The 20751-nt window shown below is 41.2% G+C and overlaps 2 protein-coding genes across 6 annotated transcripts in view; both read right to left on the reverse strand.

Moving 5' to 3' along the window:
* MPP4 (MAGUK p55 scaffold protein 4) overlaps positions 1 to 4130 on the reverse strand; it is a 41529-nt gene extending 37399 nt beyond the window's left edge. The window contains exons 1-3 of the mRNA XM_006080535.3: positions 3782 to 4130; positions 2619 to 2740; positions 1130 to 1207 (exon numbers count right to left, since the gene is read on the reverse strand). Of these exons, the coding sequence (XP_006080597.2) occupies positions 1130 to 1207; positions 2619 to 2740; positions 3782 to 3938 (357 nt within the window). The 5' untranslated portion in view covers positions 3939 to 4130. The remainder of the gene's footprint in view (positions 1 to 1129; positions 1208 to 2618; positions 2741 to 3781) is intronic.
* Positions 4131 to 14312: 10182 nt separating this feature from the next.
* Positions 14313 to 20751, reverse strand: part of ALS2 (alsin Rho guanine nucleotide exchange factor ALS2) — a 60474-nt gene continuing 54035 nt past the window's right edge. For all 5 annotated transcript variants that reach the window (XM_044937276.1, XM_044937271.1, XM_025278002.2 and 2 more), the window contains 8 exons: positions 19911 to 20068; positions 18944 to 19066; positions 18249 to 18425; positions 17503 to 17548; positions 17225 to 17286; positions 16491 to 16640; positions 16305 to 16401; positions 14313 to 15661 (listed from right to left, as the gene is read on the reverse strand). In XM_044937276.1, coding sequence (XP_044793211.1) covers positions 15623 to 15661; positions 16305 to 16401; positions 16491 to 16640; positions 17225 to 17286; positions 17503 to 17548; positions 18249 to 18425; positions 18944 to 19066; positions 19911 to 20068 — 852 coding nt within the window. In that variant the 3' untranslated portion in view covers positions 14313 to 15622. The remainder of the gene's footprint in view (positions 15662 to 16304; positions 16402 to 16490; positions 16641 to 17224; positions 17287 to 17502; positions 17549 to 18248; positions 18426 to 18943; positions 19067 to 19910; positions 20069 to 20751) is intronic.

A 20751-nucleotide genomic window follows, 5' to 3' on the forward strand; every position in this document is an offset into this window, starting at 1 on the left:
AGACAGGGATCAAGACCATCCCCATGGAAAAGAAATGCAAAAAAGCAAAAGGGCTATCTGGGGAGGCCCTACATAAGAGGGTGGTAAGTCAACATTAAAGAGAGGTAATGCTATGTTTGGCTATATAGTAACTTTGATGTTTACTCTGAGATGAGAAGTTGTAGGAAGAGTTTGAGCAGGGAAGTGACACATTTTGACTCATCTTTAATTCAGAATGTCTTAATGGCTGCCATGACAGGAATAGATAGTTAGGGAGCAAGAGTAGAAGGAGACGACCAGGCAGGATGCTACATTGCAATTATCCATGTAAGAGAAAATGATGCTATATTCAGTGACACAGCAGAGGTGGTGTATTTCAACATATTTTGAAACCAGAGCTGAAGGACTGGATGTGGGTATGAGAGAAAGAGAAAGTCAAAGATGATCCCAAAGATGTTGGTTTAAGCACCACAAAAACAAAAATTGTGCTCAGTCATGTCTGACTCTTTGCAACCTCATGGACTACAGACCACTAGGCGCCTCTGTTGACGGAATATTTCCAGGCAGGCATACTGCAGAGTGTTGCATTTCCTACTCCAGAGGATCTTCCCAACCCAGGGATCGAACCCACAAGTTTGTGCCTCCTGCATTAGCAGGAGGCTTCTTTACCACTAGCGCCACCCGGGAAGCCCCATGCAAGAACAAAAATAGACAGAAAAGGCTGGAGCAGGAGTAGCTTTGGGGTGGGGATGATCAGGAGCTCAGTTTGGGACCTGTTAAATTGGAGGGTCCATTAAACAGTAAAATGGGCAGGAGGCAGTGGATGTAAGAGTATAATTTAGCAGAGAAGTCCAGACTAGAGAAGTAAAATTGGAGATCATTAGTAGAAAAACATTACCCTGTTTTCATAGCATAACTGAGTCGAATTTTTAGGGAAAAAGAGAAAAATGGACACATTTCTCTAGAAATGTGTTTTGTTTTAATTTGGGGAGGCAGGAGGCCAATTGTCTTTCTTCTTTTAAAGCTCAATTAGAAGCAAGGATTAGATGCATAGTCACCAATTAAACATTTAGAGCATTTAAACTAGCACTATGAGTAAAATGGCATCATGTTAAAATTACTATTCTCTGGATGAAAGAAAGCACCTCACCTCGCAGGATAACACCTGTGCATGGGGTGTGGCAGGAACGAGCTTCTTCTCTTTGAATTCCTGGAGGCTGTCATAAACCTGCAGAGGGGCAGCAAGGAGAGAGTGATGTATTGAGCAAAGGCTTGCCAAGGGGAGAAGCAGCCTGGGCAACAGTGCCAGCAGGTGGGCAGCCTGTGTGCCAACTTTTAATAAGGCTTGTTAGGTTGCCAGAACTTTTTCACCTTATAATTAGAAGCTTGTACCCTTTGACCAACATCTCCCCATTTCCTCCATCCCCCAGCTCCTGGCAACCACTAATCTCTCTGTTTCTATGAGCTCCACATTTTTAGATTCCACATACAAGTGAGATGACATGGTATTTGTCTTTCTCTGACTTATTGCACTTAACATAATGCCTTGAGATCCACCCATGCTGTCCCAAAAAAGGGAGGATTTCCTCCTTTTACAAGTGAATAATATTCCACTGGACATCCCATTTCTGAGGATATTGTAAAATGAAATCATTATCTCAAAAACATATCTGCACCCCATGTTCATTGAGGCTTTATTCGTAATAGTCAAGCGTTTCCCAAGTGGCGCTAGTGGTAAAGAGCTCACCTGCCACTGCAGGAGATATAAGAGACCTGGGTTCAATCCCTGGGTTGGGAAGATCCCCTGGAAAAGGAAATGGCAACCCACTCCAGGATTCTTGCCTGAAGAATCCCATGGATAGAGGAGCCTGGCAGGCTACCGCCCATGGGGTCGCAAAGCGTTGGACATACCTGCGTGACTTAGCAAGTACACAAAAGCCAAAACATGGGGGAAAAGACTCTGTGTCCAGCAATGGATAAAGAAATCGGGCATTTTAAAGCCAGTGCTGTAAGGAGTACTTCTGGGTTCACACTAAATACATTGACACCTCTTTTAAAAGTATTAATATGCACCATAAGGCTGACCACATTTCACACCTAAGCGAAGGAGACACATCCCCCAAAAATAACTTCAAAAGGATCTTTCTTGATAATAACATTTGTTTAGAAGAACAAAATTATAGTCAGATAGTAGACGCTATTGTATAGTGTGAAATGTCAGCCAACTTATAAAAGAGAGCCTCAGAGTAAGAAAAACTTAAGATACCTAAACACAACTATGGACATTTCATTTCCTAATTTATAAAAACAAAGAGGAATGATATTTTAAAGCCTTTTTATTTGTCCTGAGTTGACCTCAAGGACAAAGGGTCGTGGACAGCTGCGTATGGGGTTGCCAATGACCATTTTCAGTGGCTGCTTTGTGACCCTGGGGCCCCTGGAAGACAGGAAGTTGAGGGCAGAAGAGAGGAGCTGCTATATTCTTTTCCACTCAAGTAATTTCCTTCCTGAACTTGGGGCTGTGTAGGTCTTCCTTGAACTTTTTCCCTGTTGAGATTTCCTGCCATGTGACAGGCGACACTGCTGGATGAGCAGGTGCCACTCCCAAGGCCATGGCTTCAGAGCAGTGGCGCGCTCACCTTGAGCAGAGCCTGCAGCCACGGGGAGTGGAGGAGGTCATATAGGAGACACACTCCGTTCACGTCTCGGCTGTAGAACAGGTTCAGCTCCTGTAGCACGAGCCTCAGGAGGTGCGAGATCCCTAGGAACAGGAGAGGGCAGAGATGGGGTGGCAGATGAGGGCGGAAAGAAGGGCAGGTGTAACAGGAAGGACAATTCAGACCATGAGGAGGCTCCAGGGGCTCAAAAGAAGAGGAGTGGACACTGCATTTAAAGCCAAAAGATCTACCTTCTGGCTCTGTTATCACTGTGTATGCTTCAGAAAACCATCCAACTCTCTGGGAACTAGTTCCTTATAGAAAATGAGGGTATGCTTGCTTTGCTATAGAGTTCTTGCTAACATTAGATGAACTAATAGATCACAATAATACAGATGAAAAATTTTATGAGAGCAGTATTGCTTTCCCCTCCCTAGTCCTAACAGCCTCTGGTTTATTCCAAAATTATATAGTTGTTTTCTGGATCCTTCAAACATGCAGTCATCTGTATTTACCCTTTATGAAAATTCTTACTAAAAAACTCTCCCAACAGGCTCTTAGAAAATATTTACTCATGTATGTACCTGCACTGGGTCTTAGTTGTGACACGCAGGCTCTTTCAGTTGCAGCTTGCAGAATCTTTAGCTGCAACATATGAGAGCTCCCCGACCAGGGATCGAACCTAGGCCTCCTGCTTCGGGAGTGAGGAGTCTTAGCCACTGTAGCACCAGGAAAGTCTCTCCCAATAAATAGGCTTTTAATACAAACCTCAGGGTTCCACTATTAAAGGGACTGGACAGATTTTAGCAAATGCTTGTTTTTATAAGTGTTTTCATAGAAATCCTATTTGTTGCCATGGCATTCTGAATGTGAGCAAGTTGCAAAGTTCTAAATAGAAGTAAAACATTGTGGGATAGGAAAAAAAAGAGATTCCTAATCTACTGTATCCATTTCTTTCCTTTCTGCCTTAAAAATTGCTTGGACGTATCACTAATAGATGCAACAGGACACTTCAAAGTGTATAACAAGTTCCATATAGAAATCAGAATAAATCTATCAAAATTTCTGCCCCTAAATTGGATCACATTGTTAGAGTCATATTGAAAGGCCTTTCTGGTCTAGAAAAGGAACTTGGCACCACATACCGTTCTCCGAATTGGTTCCCGTAGAGAGCTTCTCATCCTTCTTGTCTTTTTCATCTGGAAGATCTGATCCTTTGTCTGACTGTATCATCTTCCTTGCCCAAGATTTCAGAGGGGATTCAGAGCTAGGGAACAGATCAACAAACAGCACACAGCTCATTCAGTCACGCTGGCCCCACAGCTCTTAGTACATATAAAGGCATATATTTTCAACTAGCAATAGTCCAACTGAGCAAGTTGGACTCTGTGCTACATACACACCAGGATCCACATCAGATAAAATGGTCCTGAGTCCTGCCCAGTGGTACTTCCTCTCTAAATTAACCACCACCAGCTGTGTGGACGAGAAAACTCACAAAACATTCCTTCTATCCCCTCTTTTTTTATTTTCATTTATTTTTAAATAAATGCTTTGATACTTTATTTTTTAATGTGTTTATTTATTTATTTGGCTGTGCTGGGTCTTAGTTGCAGCATGTGGGATCTAGTTCCTTGACCAGGGATTGAACCTGGATCACCTGCATTGGGAGTGTGGAGTCTTAGCCACTGGACCACCAGGGAAGTCCCTGTTCCCCTCTTTTTTTAAACAAGTGACCAAGTTATATTTGTTTATTTTCCACCTCTTTGCCTTGTTGATTTTACCACCATTCTGAGCTTGGAAGGGGCTTCTCTGGCCTGACTCCATCTAGCCTGTCCATCTGGCCCTGTTCCCTTTCATTGCACCAATGGCACTGGTCACAGTTGCAAGTCATGGATTACTGCTGAAAATGCCATTCGAGTTTATTTTATATATTGCTATAAGTAGGTTTAAAGAAACAGAAACCCCAAACAACAGTGGCTGAACAGAGTAGAAGTTCATATCTTGCTCGTGTAAGAGTCCAGAGGCAGAGACAACCCAGGGCTGGTAGGGCTGCCCCACTCCTGAAATTGTTAGAGAATAGACTCCTTCCAGCCCACTGCTCTGCCTCCTCAGGATGCAGTGTGATTCTTATCTTCCTGCTCTAAGATGGTGGCTGGAACTCCAGCCATCACACCTACATTTCAGCCAGCAGGACGAGGATCAAGAAAACAAGGGCAAAGGAGACATGCTCCCTGCTCTTTGAGTTAGTTTGACAGAGAGAAGTTGCCCTACACTATAGGAAATCACTTCAGGCCCTGTAAACTTTCAAATGTCCCATTGGACTCTCATGTTGCTGAGAAAAACAAAACAAAAAACTTATAATTATCTGACCCCAGGTGGTGCGAATGGTAAAGAACCCACCTGCAGATGTAGGAGACATAAGAGACCTGTGTTCAATCGCTGGGTAGGGAAGATCCCCTGGAGAAGGAAATGGCAACCCACTCCAGTATTCTTGCCTGGAGAATCCCATGGACAGAGGAGCCTGGCGGGCTATAGTCCATAGGGTCACAAAGAGTCAGACATGGCTGAAGCGACTTAGCACACACACACCAAAACTCAACTTCTCTTTATGTATAAACACAAAGTATTTTTGCACAGTTTTAATGTACATTGAATTTTCTGGAATGTTACTACCATAACTGAAGAATGAATTTACTTTGTTTTGCTTGGACTTTATCAAGTCCACCATTTCAGAAAAACCATGTCATTGACGGTAAAGCTGCTTACAGTATATAACACACACTGCAACACACCAGGCTGCAGCTGTGTCTGTCTGCCTTCAAAGCCGCTGATTCCCTAGAGAATGCTTTTTTTTTTTTTTTTTTTAGAGAATTCTTTTACAGATGCAAACATGTTACTTCATTATATGTTTTGGTATAATGATATCCCATTTTATACATTGTAATAGTATCTTACCAGCCACATGTACTTAATTTCTCTTTCTCATTATTACTAGGATTTTGTTTGTTTGTTTGTTTGTTTTATGTAAGTAAGTGCATTAGTTTGGATTCCCCCAGAATCAAATACCGAGCAAGGATTCTAGTGAGGTGATTTGCTTGGAAAGTGATCCAGAACATTAGTAGGGGAGTGGGGTATTAAGACAGGGCAAGGGGGGAAAGACAGTAAAAGGTGTTATCAAGTAAGAAGCTGCTCTGGGTACTATGGTGCTTAACCCGTGGAGAGACAAGGGACAGGGAGTGCGGTTATTCATACCCCAATGCTGCCAGATACTGGTGGAGGGCTTTCCCCAGAAAACATTACTTCTGGGCCTTCCAGCCTGCTTCATGTGTGCATTCGCAGAGTGTGGATGTAGAATGCACCAAAAGGGACAAGGTAGGGCACTGATAGTACTTGTTACAGGAGGATAATACTGAATAAATCGGGACTTTTTAAAAAAGGAGCATTTCACATTAGTTGTTAAGGACGTGGGTATTGAATCGGATGAGGCTGAGAACCACTGTCTAGAATCTAGACAGACTGTGGTGTTGACTCAGGGAGGATGTCTAGGAAAAGACAGATCATCATGTAGTCTCTCAATTCTAAGGCAGCGAGAAGAGCAAAGCAGAAAGCTGTTACGAAATCTTACACATTCTTGCCCAGTCACATTGAAGTTTTCTAGTTTGCTAGATTCTGCCAAAACTTGACATCATAAACTTTTGCCCTGCCCAGCACCACCCACCCTACCCAGCCCCAATTCGGTTTAAATCCTCCCTTGTTCCTGCATTCCAATTTTTGAGCCTCTATTGAATCATTTAGCACAACAGTTGCTTATACGACTCATCTTCCTCCCTGGAGGGGAGCACTACCAAGGTAGCATTTGAAAAGGGAGATGGGGTGTCTGCCAGACAAAATTCAGAGCAAAGAGATGAGTCTAACACCAAGCCATCATACTTGGGCAACTTCTTAAAATGCTTCTCACAAATTGTATGTTCTTGGTGAGGCAGTATGAATTAGACAATGATGCTATGTGTGCATTGCGGGCGAGCCATAGTTCTCCCATATTTAATGCCCAGATGACAGTGTGCCCGACCAGGCCTATCCATGCAGCATATGGGGACACTGGAGACTGTAGACTCCTGAGATGAAACTGTGAGAGAAACTTATAGACAGACTGTGGTTTCTATGTGCGTGTGTGCTAAGTCCCATCAGTCATGTCTGACTCTTTGCAACCCCATGGCCTGTAGGCCACCAGGTTCCTCTGTCCGTGGGATTGTCCAGGCAAGGATACAGAAGGGGTTGCCATGTCCTCCTCCAGGGGATCTTCCTGACCCAGGGGTGAACCTGAGTCTCTTTTGTCTCCTACATTGGCAGGCGGGTTCTTTACCACTAGTGCCACCTGGGAAGCCCAAACATTCTCTGACATTGTTGTTTAGTTGCTAAGTCATGTCTGACTCCTTTGTGACCCCATGGACTGTAGTCCACCAGGCTCCTCTGTTCATGGGATTTCCCGGACAAGAATATTGGAGTGGGTTGCCATTTCCTTCTCCAGGCGATCTTCCTGACCCAGGGTTCAAACTCATGTCTCTTGCATTGGCAGGCAGATTCTTTACCACTGAGCCACCTGAGAAGCCTTAATAGAAGGTTTCTATGCTGCTGCTAAGTTGCTTCAGTCGTGTCCGACTCTCTGCGACCCCATAGACGGCAGCCCACCAGGCCCCCCTGTCCCTGGGATTCTCCAGGCAAGAACACTGGAGTGGGTTGCCATTTCCTTCTCCAATGCAGGAAAGTGAAAAGTGAAAGTGAAGTCGCTCAGTCGTGTCTGACTCTTAGCAACCCCATGGACTGCAGCCCACCAGGCTCCTCCGTCCATGGGATTTTCCAGGCAAGAGTACTGGAGTGGGTGCCATTGCCTTCTCTGAGAAGGTTTCTATAGTGAGTTCTAATTATCAAAGTGTGTATGTGCTCAGTCACTCAGTCACATCTGACTCTTGGCAACCCCAAGGACTGCAGTCTGCCAGGCTCCTCTGTCCATGGGATTTTCCCTGCAAGAATATTGACTTCAGCCTCATTCCTTGTCAAAACTTGGATCGGGGCTGATGATCCTTGAGGCAAACAAACGCAATCTTACAGATAAGGAATCTGACACTCAGTGGGGTATTCAGTAGATTTCACAAGTAGTAAGGACAAACGTTTTCCTTTTTTTTTTTTCCATATTTAGTCCTGAAACATGGTAGTCCCTGGCAAAAGACTGTAATGTCCTTTCCTTGCCTGCCTTTTTATGACCGTCAGCTGAGACTTAATCTATTTCTGTCTTGAGGATGAGAATTCTTGATTGAGACTGTAGTAGCCGATCATAGGCAATCCTGAGCTAAGTAACACAAGAAGCATGGCCAATTCTTATTAACTTAGAAGCTGCATTAGTGTTACTGACACCTAAGAAATTTGCCCTAATGTTACTTTAAAAATCAGTATATGTGAACTTTTAAAAATATAGTGATTATTATTAAATGCCACAATCTTTACCCATATTATGCTTATTTTTCAAAACAATGTTTTCTACTAGGCAAAGCTGAAAAAGCACTTGAAACTTAACGATGAGAAACAGCCTGTACAAAAATGGCTGGCTTCCTCTGGGTCAAAAGGCTGTTGACTGGGACTAAGACAAATGTTCAGCTTTACTTAGTCTCCACAGCAATTCATTATTCCATACTTAAGAAAGGGTTTCTCAAAGCAAAACCTGCTCTTTCAAAATCAAAAAATTCTCCATTCAACTAAAGCATTCATGCATCGATGCAACTAAAGCATTCAAATATTACTCACAATTTTTAGCTCTTAAAAATTGACAGAGGGCAGACATTTGTATTAATAGATCTCTTCTGGTAACTGGGGGTCATCTGGCAGGGTCTCTTACCTGCAAGACTGCAAACATGTAACGCTGCTCCTATGCAGAGAAAAGCTTTAGCAGGAAATACCAGTGGGCTATTAGGTGCCAAAGTCACCTTACTGTTCTAGATAAAATCTCGGTGCATCCTCTTTGATCTAATCCATGGAAGCCTAACCCCGCCTCACCACTAAATTACTCTTAAGCCTCCCCTGTTACAAATCTTCCTAAGTGTTCCTAGCACTGGTTTCTTGCACTGGATCTGTAAAGTCCAACATATCATTTTCAAACCTTCGTTTTAGTATTTTCTGATGGCCAGCACATAGTAACCAAAAAAAGATGAATATTTTTGTTGACTATTTCAGGAAAAGACACCCCATGATAGACAATAGCATCTTTATTGAAATCTAAGGAAAAACTGATACTTGAGAGTAAGCTGACTTATTAATCTCATTTTCTCACATTATGGTGAGGAAAAAAATGGAAGACTCTTCATCCAGTAATAATGAGACTGATACATGATTTCCTTCTGGAAGTTCAGTTCAGTTCAGTCACTCAGTTGTTTCCAACTCTTTGCAACCCCATGGACTGTAGCACGCCAGGTCTCCCTGTCCATTACCAACTGCTATAGCTGCTCAAACTCATGTCCATCGAGTTGGTGATGCCACCCAACCATCATCTCACTTTCAATCTCTCCCAGCATCAGGGTCTTTTCCAAGGAGTCAGTTCTTTGCATTAGGTAGCCAAAATATTGGAGCTTCAGCTTCATCATCAGTCCTTCCAATGAATATTCAGGGCTGATTTCCTTTAGGAGTGACTGGCTTGATCTCATGGCACTCCCGGGGACTCCCAAGAGTCTTCTCCAACACCACAGTTCAAAAACATCAGTTCTTCTGCACTCAGCTTTCTTTATAGTCCAACTCTCACATCCATACTTGACTACTGGAAAAACTATAGCCTTGACTAACTAGATGGACCTTTGTTTGCAAAGTAATGTCTCTGCTTTTTAATATGCTATCTAGGTTGGTCATAGCTTTTCTTCCAAGGAGCAAGGGTCTTTTAATTTCATGGCTGCAGTCATCATCTGCAGTGATTTTGGAGTCCAAGAAAATAAAGTCTGTCATTGTTTCCATTGTTTCCCCATTTGCCATGAATAGGAATAGGAGTACGTCAAGGCTGTATACTGTCACCCTGCTTATTTAACTTCTATGCAGAGTACATCATGACAAACACTGGACTGGAAGAAACACAAGCTGGAATCAAGATTGCTGGGGGAAATATCAATAACCTCAGATATGCAGATGACACCACCCTTATGGCAGAAAGTGAAGAGGAACTAAAAAGCCTCTTGATGAAAGTGAAAGTGGAGAGTGAAAAAGTTGGCTTAAAGTTCAACATTCAGAAAACGAAGATCATGGCATCTGGTCCCATCACTTCATGGGAAATAGATGGGGAAACAGTGAAAACAGTGTCAGACTTTATTTTTTTGGGCTCCAAAATCACTGCAGATGGTGACTGCAGCCATAAAATTAAAAGACACTTACTCCTTGGAAGGAAAGTTATGACCAACCTAGATAGCATATTCAAAAGCAGAGACATTACTTTGCCAACAAAGGTCCGTCTAGTCAAGGCTATGGTTTTTCCTGTGGTCATGTATGGATGTGAGAGTTGGACTTTGCAGAAGGCTGAGCGCCGAAGAATTGATGCTTTTGAAGTGTGGTGTTGGAGAAGACTCTTGAGAGTCCCTTGGACTGCAAGGAGGTCCAACCAGTCCATTCTGAAGGAGATCAGCCCTGGGATTTCTTTGGAAGGAATGATGCTAAAGCTGAAACTCCAGTACTTTGGTCACCTCATGCGAAGAGTTGACTCATTGGAAAAGACTCTGATGCTGGGAGGGATTGGGGGCAGGAGGAGGAAGGGACGACAGAGGATGAGATGGCTGGATGGCATCACTGACTCGATGGACGTGAGTCTGGGTGAACTCTGGGAGTTGATGATGGACAGGGAGGCCTGGTGTGCTGTGATTCATGGGGTTGCAAAGAGTCGGACATGACTGAGCAACTCAACTGAACTGAACTGATGGAATCAGATGCCATGATCTTAGTTTTATGAATGTTGACTTCTAAGCCAATTTTTTCACTCTCCTCTTTCACTTTCATCAAGAGGCTCTTTAGTTCTTCTTCAGTTTCTGCCACAAGGGTGGTGTCATGTGCACATCTGAGGTTATTGATATTTCTCCCATATATCTTGATTCCAGCTTGTGCTTCATCCAGCCTAGCATTTTGTATGATGTACTCTGCATGTAAGTTAAATAAGCAGGGTGACTACATACAGCCCTGATGTACTCCTTTCCTGACTTGGAACCAGTCTCTTGTTCCATGTTCAGTTCTAACTGTAGCTTCCTGACCTGCATACAGATTTTTCAGGAGGCAAGTCAGGTGGTCTGGTACTCCCATCTCTTTCAGAATTTTCCAGTTTGTTGTGATCCACACAGTCAAACGCTTTGGCATAGTCAATAAAGTAGATGTTTTTCTGGAACTCTTGCTTTTTCGATAATCCAGCGGATATTGGCAATTTGATCTCTGGTTTCTTTGCCTTTTCTAAATCCAGCTTGAACATCTGGAAGTTCACGGTTCATGTAATGTTGAAGCCTGGCTTGGAGAATTTTGAGCATTACTTTGCTAGCTTGTGAGGTGAGTGCAATTGTGTGGTAGTTTGAATATTCTTTGGCATTGCCTTTGGATTGGAATGAAAACTGACCTTTTCCATTCCTGTGGTTACTGCTCAGTTTTCCAAATTTGCTGGCATATTGAGTACAGTGCTTTCACAGCATCATCTTTTAGGATTTGAAATAGCTCAACTGAAATTCCATCACTTCCACTAGCTTTGTTCATAGTGATGCTTCCTAAGGCCCACTTGACTTCAGATTCTAGGTAAGTCATCACAAAGTCATGGTTACCTGGGTCGTGAAGATCTTTTGGATAATTCTTCTGTGTATTCTTGCCACCTCTTCTTAATATCTTCTGCTTCTGTTAGGCCCATACCATTTCTGTCCTTTATTGTGCCCATCTTGGCAAATGTTCCCTTGGTATCTCTAATTTTCTTGAAGAGATGTCTAGTCCTTCCCCTTCTATTGTTTTCCTCTATTTCTTTGCATTGATCACTGAAGACGGCTCTCTTCTCTCCTCGCTATTCTTTGGAATTCTGCATTCAGATACTTATATCTTTCCTTTTTTCCTTTGCCTTTAGCTTCTCTTCTTTTCTCAGCTATTTGTAAGGCCTCCTCGGACAACTACTTTACCTTTTTGCATTTCTTTTTCATGGGAATGTTCCTGAACACTGCCTCGTGTACAATGTCACAAACCTCTGTCCATAGTTCTTCAGGCAGTCTATCAGATCTATTTCTTTGAATCTATTTGTCACCTCCACTGTATAATTAAGGAATTTGATTTAGGCCACACCTGCATGGTCCAGTGGTTTTCCCTTTCTTCAATTTAAGTTGAATTTGGCCATAAGGAGTTCATGATCTGAGCCAGTCAGCTCCCAGTCTTGTTTTTGCTGACTGTATAGAGCTTCTCCATCTTTGGCTGCAAAGAATATAATCAATCTGATTTCGGTGTTGACCATCTAGTGACGTCCATGTGTAGAGTTGTCTCTTGTGTTATTGGAAGATGGTGTTTGCCGTGACCAGTTGTGTTCTCTTGGCAAAACTCTGTTAGCCTTTGACCTGCTTCACTTTGTACTCCAAGGCTAAATTTGCCTATTACTCCAGGTATTTCTTGCCTTCCTACTTTTGCATTCCAGTCCCCTACAATGAAAAGGACATCATTTTTGGGTGTTAGTTCTAGGTCTTGTAGGTCTTCAGAGAACCGTTCAACTCCAGCTTCTTCAGCATTACTGGTTGGGGCACAGACTTGGATTACTGTGAATGGTTTGCCTTGGTAATGAACAGAGATCATTCTGTCATTTTTGAGAGTGCACCCAAGTACTACATTTCAGACTCTTTTGTTGATTGAGGGCTACTCCACTTTTCTAAGGGATTCTTGCCCACAGTAGTAGATACAATGATCATTTTAGTTAAATTTGCTCATTCCGGTCCATTTTAGTTCACCGATTCCTAGAATGTCGATGTTCACTCTTGCCATCTCCTGTTTGACCACTTCCAATTTAACTTGATTCATGGACCTAACATTCCAGGTTCCTATGCAATATTGTTCTTTACAACATTGGACTTTACTTCCATCACCAGTCATATCCACAACTGGACGTTGTTTTTGCTTCGGCTCTGTCTCTTCATTCTTTCTGGAGTTATTCCTCCACTCTTCTCCAGAACATATTGAGCACCTACTGACTGGGGGAGTTCATCTTTCAGTGTCCTATCTTTTTGCCTTTCAAACTGTTCATGGAAGGTCCCCTACTAAGTGACTGTTCTGATCCTAACAGTCCATTCTCTATCTCAGGTGGGACCTACCTCTCTTTTGAAATTTTCAGGGAGGTGACAGCAGGAAGAATATTTGGAAGCAGGATGAGAGAGGGTACATACCCCTGGCAGCCAGGCAAAGAGTAAAGACCAAACGGCAGCTGTTAAAGGTTTACCAGCCCTTTCATCCTAAATTAGACAGATGGCATTCTGTTACTGTGTTGTAGATGGAAGCTCAAGCTAGGAATGTGATACATTTGTGACTGCTTGAGCACAGTGTATTTTATCAAAAGCACTTAATTTTATTTAAAATTTGCAACTGTTTTTCTACTTATGAGTAGCCCACTATGAAATAACATCTCTGGCACCTGCACTAGAAAAAAGTACTGGAATTAAGAGTAGGGAAATTTCAGTTTGGAATCCCAGTTCTGATAACAAGAAAATTCCAGCCTCTGCTTGTCTACAAGATCAGGGGGTTAACACCTGCCCCATGGGGCTGTGGGCATATAGCACACACTTGTCAGACCTACGTAAGCTGCTGCATCAAGGCCAGGTATTTCTACTTGCAGGCATTGGCCTGGCGACTTATCCTTGAGGTTTTCCCCTCAAGGGAACTGAAAATTTAATGCTTTCTGAAAAGTATAAATACAGTAAGAAGAGTCAAGTAGTGGAATAACTGGCTTTCAAGACTCCCAATAAAAGAATGAATTGTAACTCTTCTCTTAGAATTAAGATAGCCTACTATCATTTGAGAACTTCAGTATAGGTTTCAAGTCTGTCAGTTTCTAGAATTATCCATCTCTCTTCCTCTAAAGAGGTCATTCAGTAAATTTGTCTTTACAAGCGAAATGTGAAATTTGTGTTTATCCCAAAATCAAAACAATTGCTAATGGAAACGTAAATTGCTTAACATAAACTAAACTTTAAGCATTGGTCTCTTTACAATAATGACAGGTACATCCTGGTAAATGCTCCCTGAGAAGACATTACAACTGGTATGTAATTAACTAATGCCTAATATTTTTAGCCAGAATTTTAAATCCTCCATTTTCCCTTCTCTGAATCTGTTTAGGAAGGGAAAAAATTTAACTTGTAACTATCAAAATATATCTTATTCAAAGAAATAATAGTACCATTTCTCTTAAGACCCTTGTCCTCAGTTTATTAGGGTCAGAAATTGAATTTGTTCTTTGTCAGCAAAGGTGCTCTAAGTTTATGTCTATTCTAAAGAAAGAGAGCTCTAAAACTCCATGGGATCTCTGAGGCCTGTACAAAGAGGCATGGATTACAACGCAGGGGGCAAAGCCCCCACCCACAAAATAACCAGACTTGGATTTCTTTTAAATTTTTAGTGGCCCAGTGTCACTTCCTTCACAATCATAAAACAACCTCATAAATATGAATGTCTTTTATTATGAAAATTGCTGTTACATTACAGCCAACATTCCAAAACAGTATTTTAATAAACACTTGTCTTGATTACAAAGTAGAGCAGAAACCATGATCCTTTTTCAAAATCGATTAACATCTGCAGATGTTAACATGAAGGAGGAGGAGGACACTCCGAACGCTCACCCTGGTGTAGAGGAGATGAGATGGGGAACAGCACCTGTTATCCAGAATAGCTACTAGTGTTATTTGTACAGTGTAAACCAACCACTTACAATAGGACATTTAAAAATGGTGAAAAGCAAAACAATAAAAGGCTGAGGTGTCACAATACTTTTGAGATGGGAAAAGCCAAAGTGAGTTTCCTTTTCCTTCCCCTCTGTGAGTTCAGTGCAAGGTTCAGGGAAGAACCCCAACACTAGGTCAAGGATGGATGCAGTTCTTTGCTTCCATATTTCCCAGTCTCCAGTCCTATTTTAAAAAACAGCTTGCATGTAAAAGCCCTTCAGGCTTTCACAGGTCCTGGAACACAGCGTTTGCACGTGGATGAATGAGGTTCCACAGCAGCTCAGAGTCAGTGTCTGAATTCCAGTGTATCCACTCTGGAACATTGTAAGGAATCCAAGAACACAATTCCTATGTTCTTTCTCATCGGGAGGCAACAGACTCCTATTTGGGTGTACTCCATGTTTGGGGTCAGGGTGTAGAAGTAGTAAAACTGCATAGAACCTTTCCATCACGAATAAATGCCCTGGTGGAAAAGCTTAGAAAAAGTTAAAATTGCAGTTTAAAAGTTCCTCTTTCCCCTTCCCTCAGCAAAGAAGCATGGTGCACACATGACTGCAAGGAATTTTGGAAGGCATAGTGTGGCTACTATAGTTTCAAGTACAAAGTGTTCCTTGCAAAGGGGTCTGGGGTGACTGTGGGCAAACCAGAAACTCAAAAATATTCATCAACCTCTTTAATGTAAGAAGCCACACTGAGAATTTTATCCTACAAGTTCATGAGCTGGCATACTCTTTACCATAGGAAGGGATAGCCTCGTTTCTCCAACAGCAGATGTATGATAGTTGGGAAACTTAACACAGGCCAGGGACTGGTCTAATCTGATTTCTACCTCCTTTTCCGTCCTCCCTTTCCACCAGTCTTTTATTCTGGGCTCAGAGCTCCAATCACTAGCAAGGCTCAGAAATAACAACCAAAATAATACAACGTCCTAATTTCAACACTGTTCTTTTTTGCTGCTACAGGAAGACACCAGATGGTGCTGAAACACTCTGAATAGATAATCCAGTTGTCAAGCTGTTATGCAGCCTAGTTAAGCTTCTCACGCTGGATCTGATAGTAACATGCCTGAAAGAAAAGTTCAAAACCATTTAAAATTTACTTTAAAAGAAATTACATAAACATAACAATGCACATGGGACTAAGAAAGGAACTCCTTTATGAATACTGAGCGCTCAACAAAATCAGCTGCTTTCATATTTTCCCATTTTCTTCCAGTCCCCCTATCCTATCCCATGTCTACTTTGTCTTGTTATAATTAGTAGAAATAAAACTTTGTAAAATTCTGATTCTAAAACAGACAAAAAAATTTTTTTCAAGCTGTTTAACATCTGTCATTAAGCAGAAATATCTTAATTTGCTAAGCCACTACTGACTGGACATTTAGAATATGCTGATGATCAGTATAAGGTACACAAACAAGTATAATCAGAATCACCAAAGTGTTTGATAAACACACAGGTTGAGATTAAGCATCATTCCAGATCTACTGAGTCAGAGGACTGGATAACTTGCTTTAGTATTTTGAGACTGACCGATTCTACTTTTCTTTAATATAGTGTATATTTTAAAATATTAACAATATGTGCTCTAAAGGCACTTAATGTTTGCATTAAAATTTTATATAAAAGAAGGTGGTTAATGAAAGATTCACAATATGGTAAATGAAGGAGAGATTTTAACAAAATATTAAATAATATCTATACTTTACCTTCAAAGTAGTGAACATTATACCCTGTTCTCCATGCTGAAGATATGGGTCCATTAGATCCTCGATGAGGTGTACCTCAGAGCCTAAATTCCTAATCCTGCCCCAACGAGAAAGAGATATTGAGTTACTTCTGCTTATATGTACATCCTACTTCTGAATCTATTTAAGTCAGAAGAGATTGGTCACCTGGCCCGAAGCACCACATATAAGAAAACAGGGAATAAGTCATCCATGGACCACAGGAAGTCTTCCTGAAGTGATGCCAGGACACTCTGAGAGATCTCTTCAAAAGTCTGCTGGATGACTTTTAGTTTGTCTGATGGGGTAAACGTTGTGCTGTTGTAAACAAACAAACAAAAAAAAACAATTAAAAACTAGAAATAAATGACAAAATATAGCCTATGGTTGTTTTCTTAGTAGAGCCATTTGACATTGTTTGACAATATACTCTAAGGGCTCATGTGCCTTAAGCTAGATCCATCAGGCAAAAGGAGTCACTGGAAGGGATGACCTCTGTAAGCCTATGATTCTTTGAGGAAAGAAGCCTCCAGCTATGAATGGTTCACATGAAAGAATTCACTAAGTCATAGATCACCTCCTTTTACCCACATGGAACCTTATTGTCCTAATACATGCTCTTCTCTGAGTAAGAAGCTTAATTTCCCTTTGGCTAAAGATATGATTATGCAGATAAATATCTGGGTAGGTTCTCCACCACTTCTGAAAATGCAAGGGCCTTGTAGAGTAAAAGGTAACCCAAATGTCTCAAGAGTCTTTCTGATATCCAGGCTGAGTCTGACACCATCTTGGGGGGTTGAGTGTGGGGGGACTAGAGTTTAGGTAAATATAAGATTTCATCAATATCTTAATAAACTAACCACTACTTTGACTTATGTAATTTTCAACAAAGCAGAGATCACCTGATCTGTTGCAGACATTCCACAGCTGAGGCAAAACAAGCATCTTTCGTGGTTGGCAAAACCTGCAAAAAAAAAAAAAAAAGGACTGATAAAGGTCAAAGAAGAAAGCTGTCTTTTGCAGTGACAATAAACATAAACGACACCAATCACAGAATGCGCGTCTTAAGTGAGTAACTTATGCTTGTGTACTATACTATCAAAGTAAAATGGAAATTTTTTTGCTAATCCCCCACACTAAACAAAAGCATATTTGCTAAGGAAACCAAAATCCACTGTACCTTTTTACTCTCTCCAAGGACTGACAAGGTCACTGGCCAAAATTTCCTACAATGGAATCCGTACATTGTTAATATATGTTTGTGTCTTATGGTAGATTAAGCCCCATAAAAACAGTTAATGACTAGATTGACTTTCCTGTCCCCACTTAAATAACTATTTCAGTTACTTAGCTTTTACTACTGAACCAGTCCATTGAAAAAATTTACTTTCCAATTAAGGCTCAATCTCTTTTTTCTAATAGCACAAATCTATAATTATTGGATGCTGGGGTAATCAGCTTTATCATAACACTTCTAGAAAGTATAAATATTGACTGTTTCCTTAGATTATAGGAAACAACGCCCTACAATAAAAAAGGGCACTTCTAAACTTTTAATTAGAAATTGTAGATGGGAAGGGAGGGAGGAAAGAGAAAAGAAGGGAAAGAAGAATGCAAGAGACTGACTACAATTAACTTTCTCTGAAAATGTGAATGTATGTACTTGGCTTTGAAGAACTGCAAAATATCAGTCAGGAAAAACTCAAATTATTTACATATATTCAGAAGAATAATCAGATTTCAAACTCAAATCTAAAGATTCTCAGAAATAAAGATTTTTAAATATCACTATTTTGCTAAAGACAGGCAATAAGTAATAACTGCAAATCATATATTTAATTAAATATCAAAGTACCAAATTCCTGATAATGCTGTTTGCATTTTGAGTTAAAACCACTAGATCCCATTCATAATTACTGTACTGACCTCTGCACCCCAAGGAAGCCCAAAAGAGCAAGGTCTGCCTGCTTATTTAGCCGGAGAACACATTCCCAGTAAACGTCCTCCTCACGATCATTATCCAGGGCATACAGCATGAACAGTGGAGGGTAGAGCCGAGGTAGGAGTACAGGAAGCAGTAACCCAGAACCTGTTACCACATAGCTACAAAACATCACAGGGAGAGGGAGAACTCTTAACATTAAAACTGAATATAGAATCAAACATGGAGCTTCATTTTCTAGAAATGGAAAGTAAAGGTGGGAAATTTTGAGTAAAGAACTAGTTCTATTACTTCTTTTATGTAAGGAGTTAACATGAGAAGTTTACCTATGGCCCCAGAGTTTTGTCTTGGGTCACCTGTGAATGCTTTTCATAGGCTCAAAATCTAAATGAAAGCCCACTGTGTTTCCATTTTAAGGCTGACTTCTCTGTTGAACTGGGGCAAAATGATCTACTTTGCTCATCAGCCTTTGTGCCTAGTCATCTGTGGTTACAGCTTCATGGCATTTGGCTAACAGAACTTGAGACCTAAAAGAAACCTCAGAGATCACCTAATCCAACCAAACTATTTTAAAAAGAAGGAAACAGATCTAGAGAAAAGAATTTTCCCTGGGATTCTCTGCGTAAGATCACTTGGTTCCCATCCTCTTTCTTCACCATCTCCACCCAGGTCTACTCACCCTGGCTCTGGTGATTCAGATCTGGAATCTGACTTCCCAGTGCAGAAAGATTTCCTTTCGGTCGGCAGAGGGGCAGAGAGAGGAATTGTGCTGCCCTCTTCAGGAAGCTCAGGAAATAAGAACCTAAGGAAGAATAAAACAATCATTATACAGTTACACCTCTAGAGTGAATAAAAAGAGTAAAAACACATTTCCATTATTTAATCCACTTAAGGACCAATTAAATCAAACTTCATATCAATTATTAATGAAAATGCCAATTCCCTTAAGAGTCTTAACTAATGCTTTTTACATAATAAAATTAACAATGTATCTAATGAATGTGTATGTGTGCTCAGTCCTGTCCCACTCTTTGCGACCCTATGGACTATAGCCTGCCAGGCTCCTCTGTCCATGGGGTTGTCCGGACAAGAATACTGGAGTAGGTTGCCAATTCCTCCTCCAGGGGATCTGCCCCATCCAGGGATTGAACCTGCGTCTCTTGCATCTCCTATACTGGGAGGCAGGTTCTTTACCACTGCACCACCTGGGAAGCCTGACAAAACATAAATACTCAGGGATAAAACTTCCTATTAGACTTAGTCTTCTCCAGGTTTTAGGTTAGGCTAGGTTTTAGAGACACAACTTTGCCTAGAGATTAACTCCAAGTAAGACTCCTATACGTCATACCAAAATTGGTATTAAAAATTTATTTTTAGCTTTCTATTATACTTAATGAGTAAGAAAGACATAAAGGAAATAAGTTACAATGGCTATGAACACAAAGTAAAAATGTGTTTTCACTAATCTACTAAAGGATCTGTGGCATAAAACCATTTTCCTGATGAATAATTTCTGCAATAAAGGGGAACAATCATGATTACAGCTTTCCTCGCAAAGCTGTAATCTCTAGATTCAGGGTGAAGCCACCCAAGCATGAGTGTAAACTAGTATTTCCACACCCTGCTGACATGAAAAGCTCTCTCACCTCACTAGCTGGAAAATTCGCTTAAGGTAGGACTTAATCTCCTTCACAGCCTCCTGCAGTAGCCGGCGGTTGGCTCCCACACCCACGTATGTCATTCTATACACGGCAACCAGAGTCTCCACGAGCCTGCCCAGCGGGTGCAGAGGAGTGTCGCAGGCCTGAACAGGAAGAGAACCGACGCAGCCAGTCCATGTGCACCAACAGCGGAAGCAATCAAAATAAACAATTTCATAAAGGATAAACAATTTTCAAAGGGCCAAGAGTCTACTTTTTGGACCAGGAATATTTAAATACTTCAACTTCTCTGAAAGCGTTAATTCTACCCAAATTATATGGAGTAGAAATCCTTAATCAAAGAATCCTATTAACATTTTGGAAAAATAGCTTTGGATACTGATATAGAATAACATCATTAAAAGAAAGGTTCTAAGGGAATTCCCTGGCAGTCCGGTGGTTAAGACTCTGCACTTGCACTGCACAGGTTCAATCTCAGGTCGGAGAATTGAGATCCCACATGCTGTGTGGCCCAGCCAAAGGAAAAAAGGAAAGAAAGACAACATACCTTAAATGTCAAGAAAAATACATGAAATGTTACCTTGCAGAAAACTGAATAATGAGAGTTGAAACAGTCACTGTTCAGTTCCCTTGATTTCTCCTAATACTCCTTCCTGCACCCCTACATCAACGCCTGTCATACTTTAAACTGTGGTCTGATTTCACAGGGTTGGAGAAAGAAGCAAAGACAGCATAACCATGGGGTGAGGGTGGGGTGCCTTCTTTATATAACTTTTAGTTTGCTAATGTTACAAACAGAAAGCCATTTTAAACTCTGACCCTAGAT

Source organism: Bubalus bubalis, chromosome 2 (assembly GCF_019923935.1).
Source record: "Bubalus bubalis isolate 160015118507 breed Murrah chromosome 2, NDDB_SH_1, whole genome shotgun sequence".
Lineage (NCBI taxonomy): Eukaryota > Metazoa > Chordata > Mammalia > Artiodactyla > Bovidae > Bubalus > Bubalus bubalis.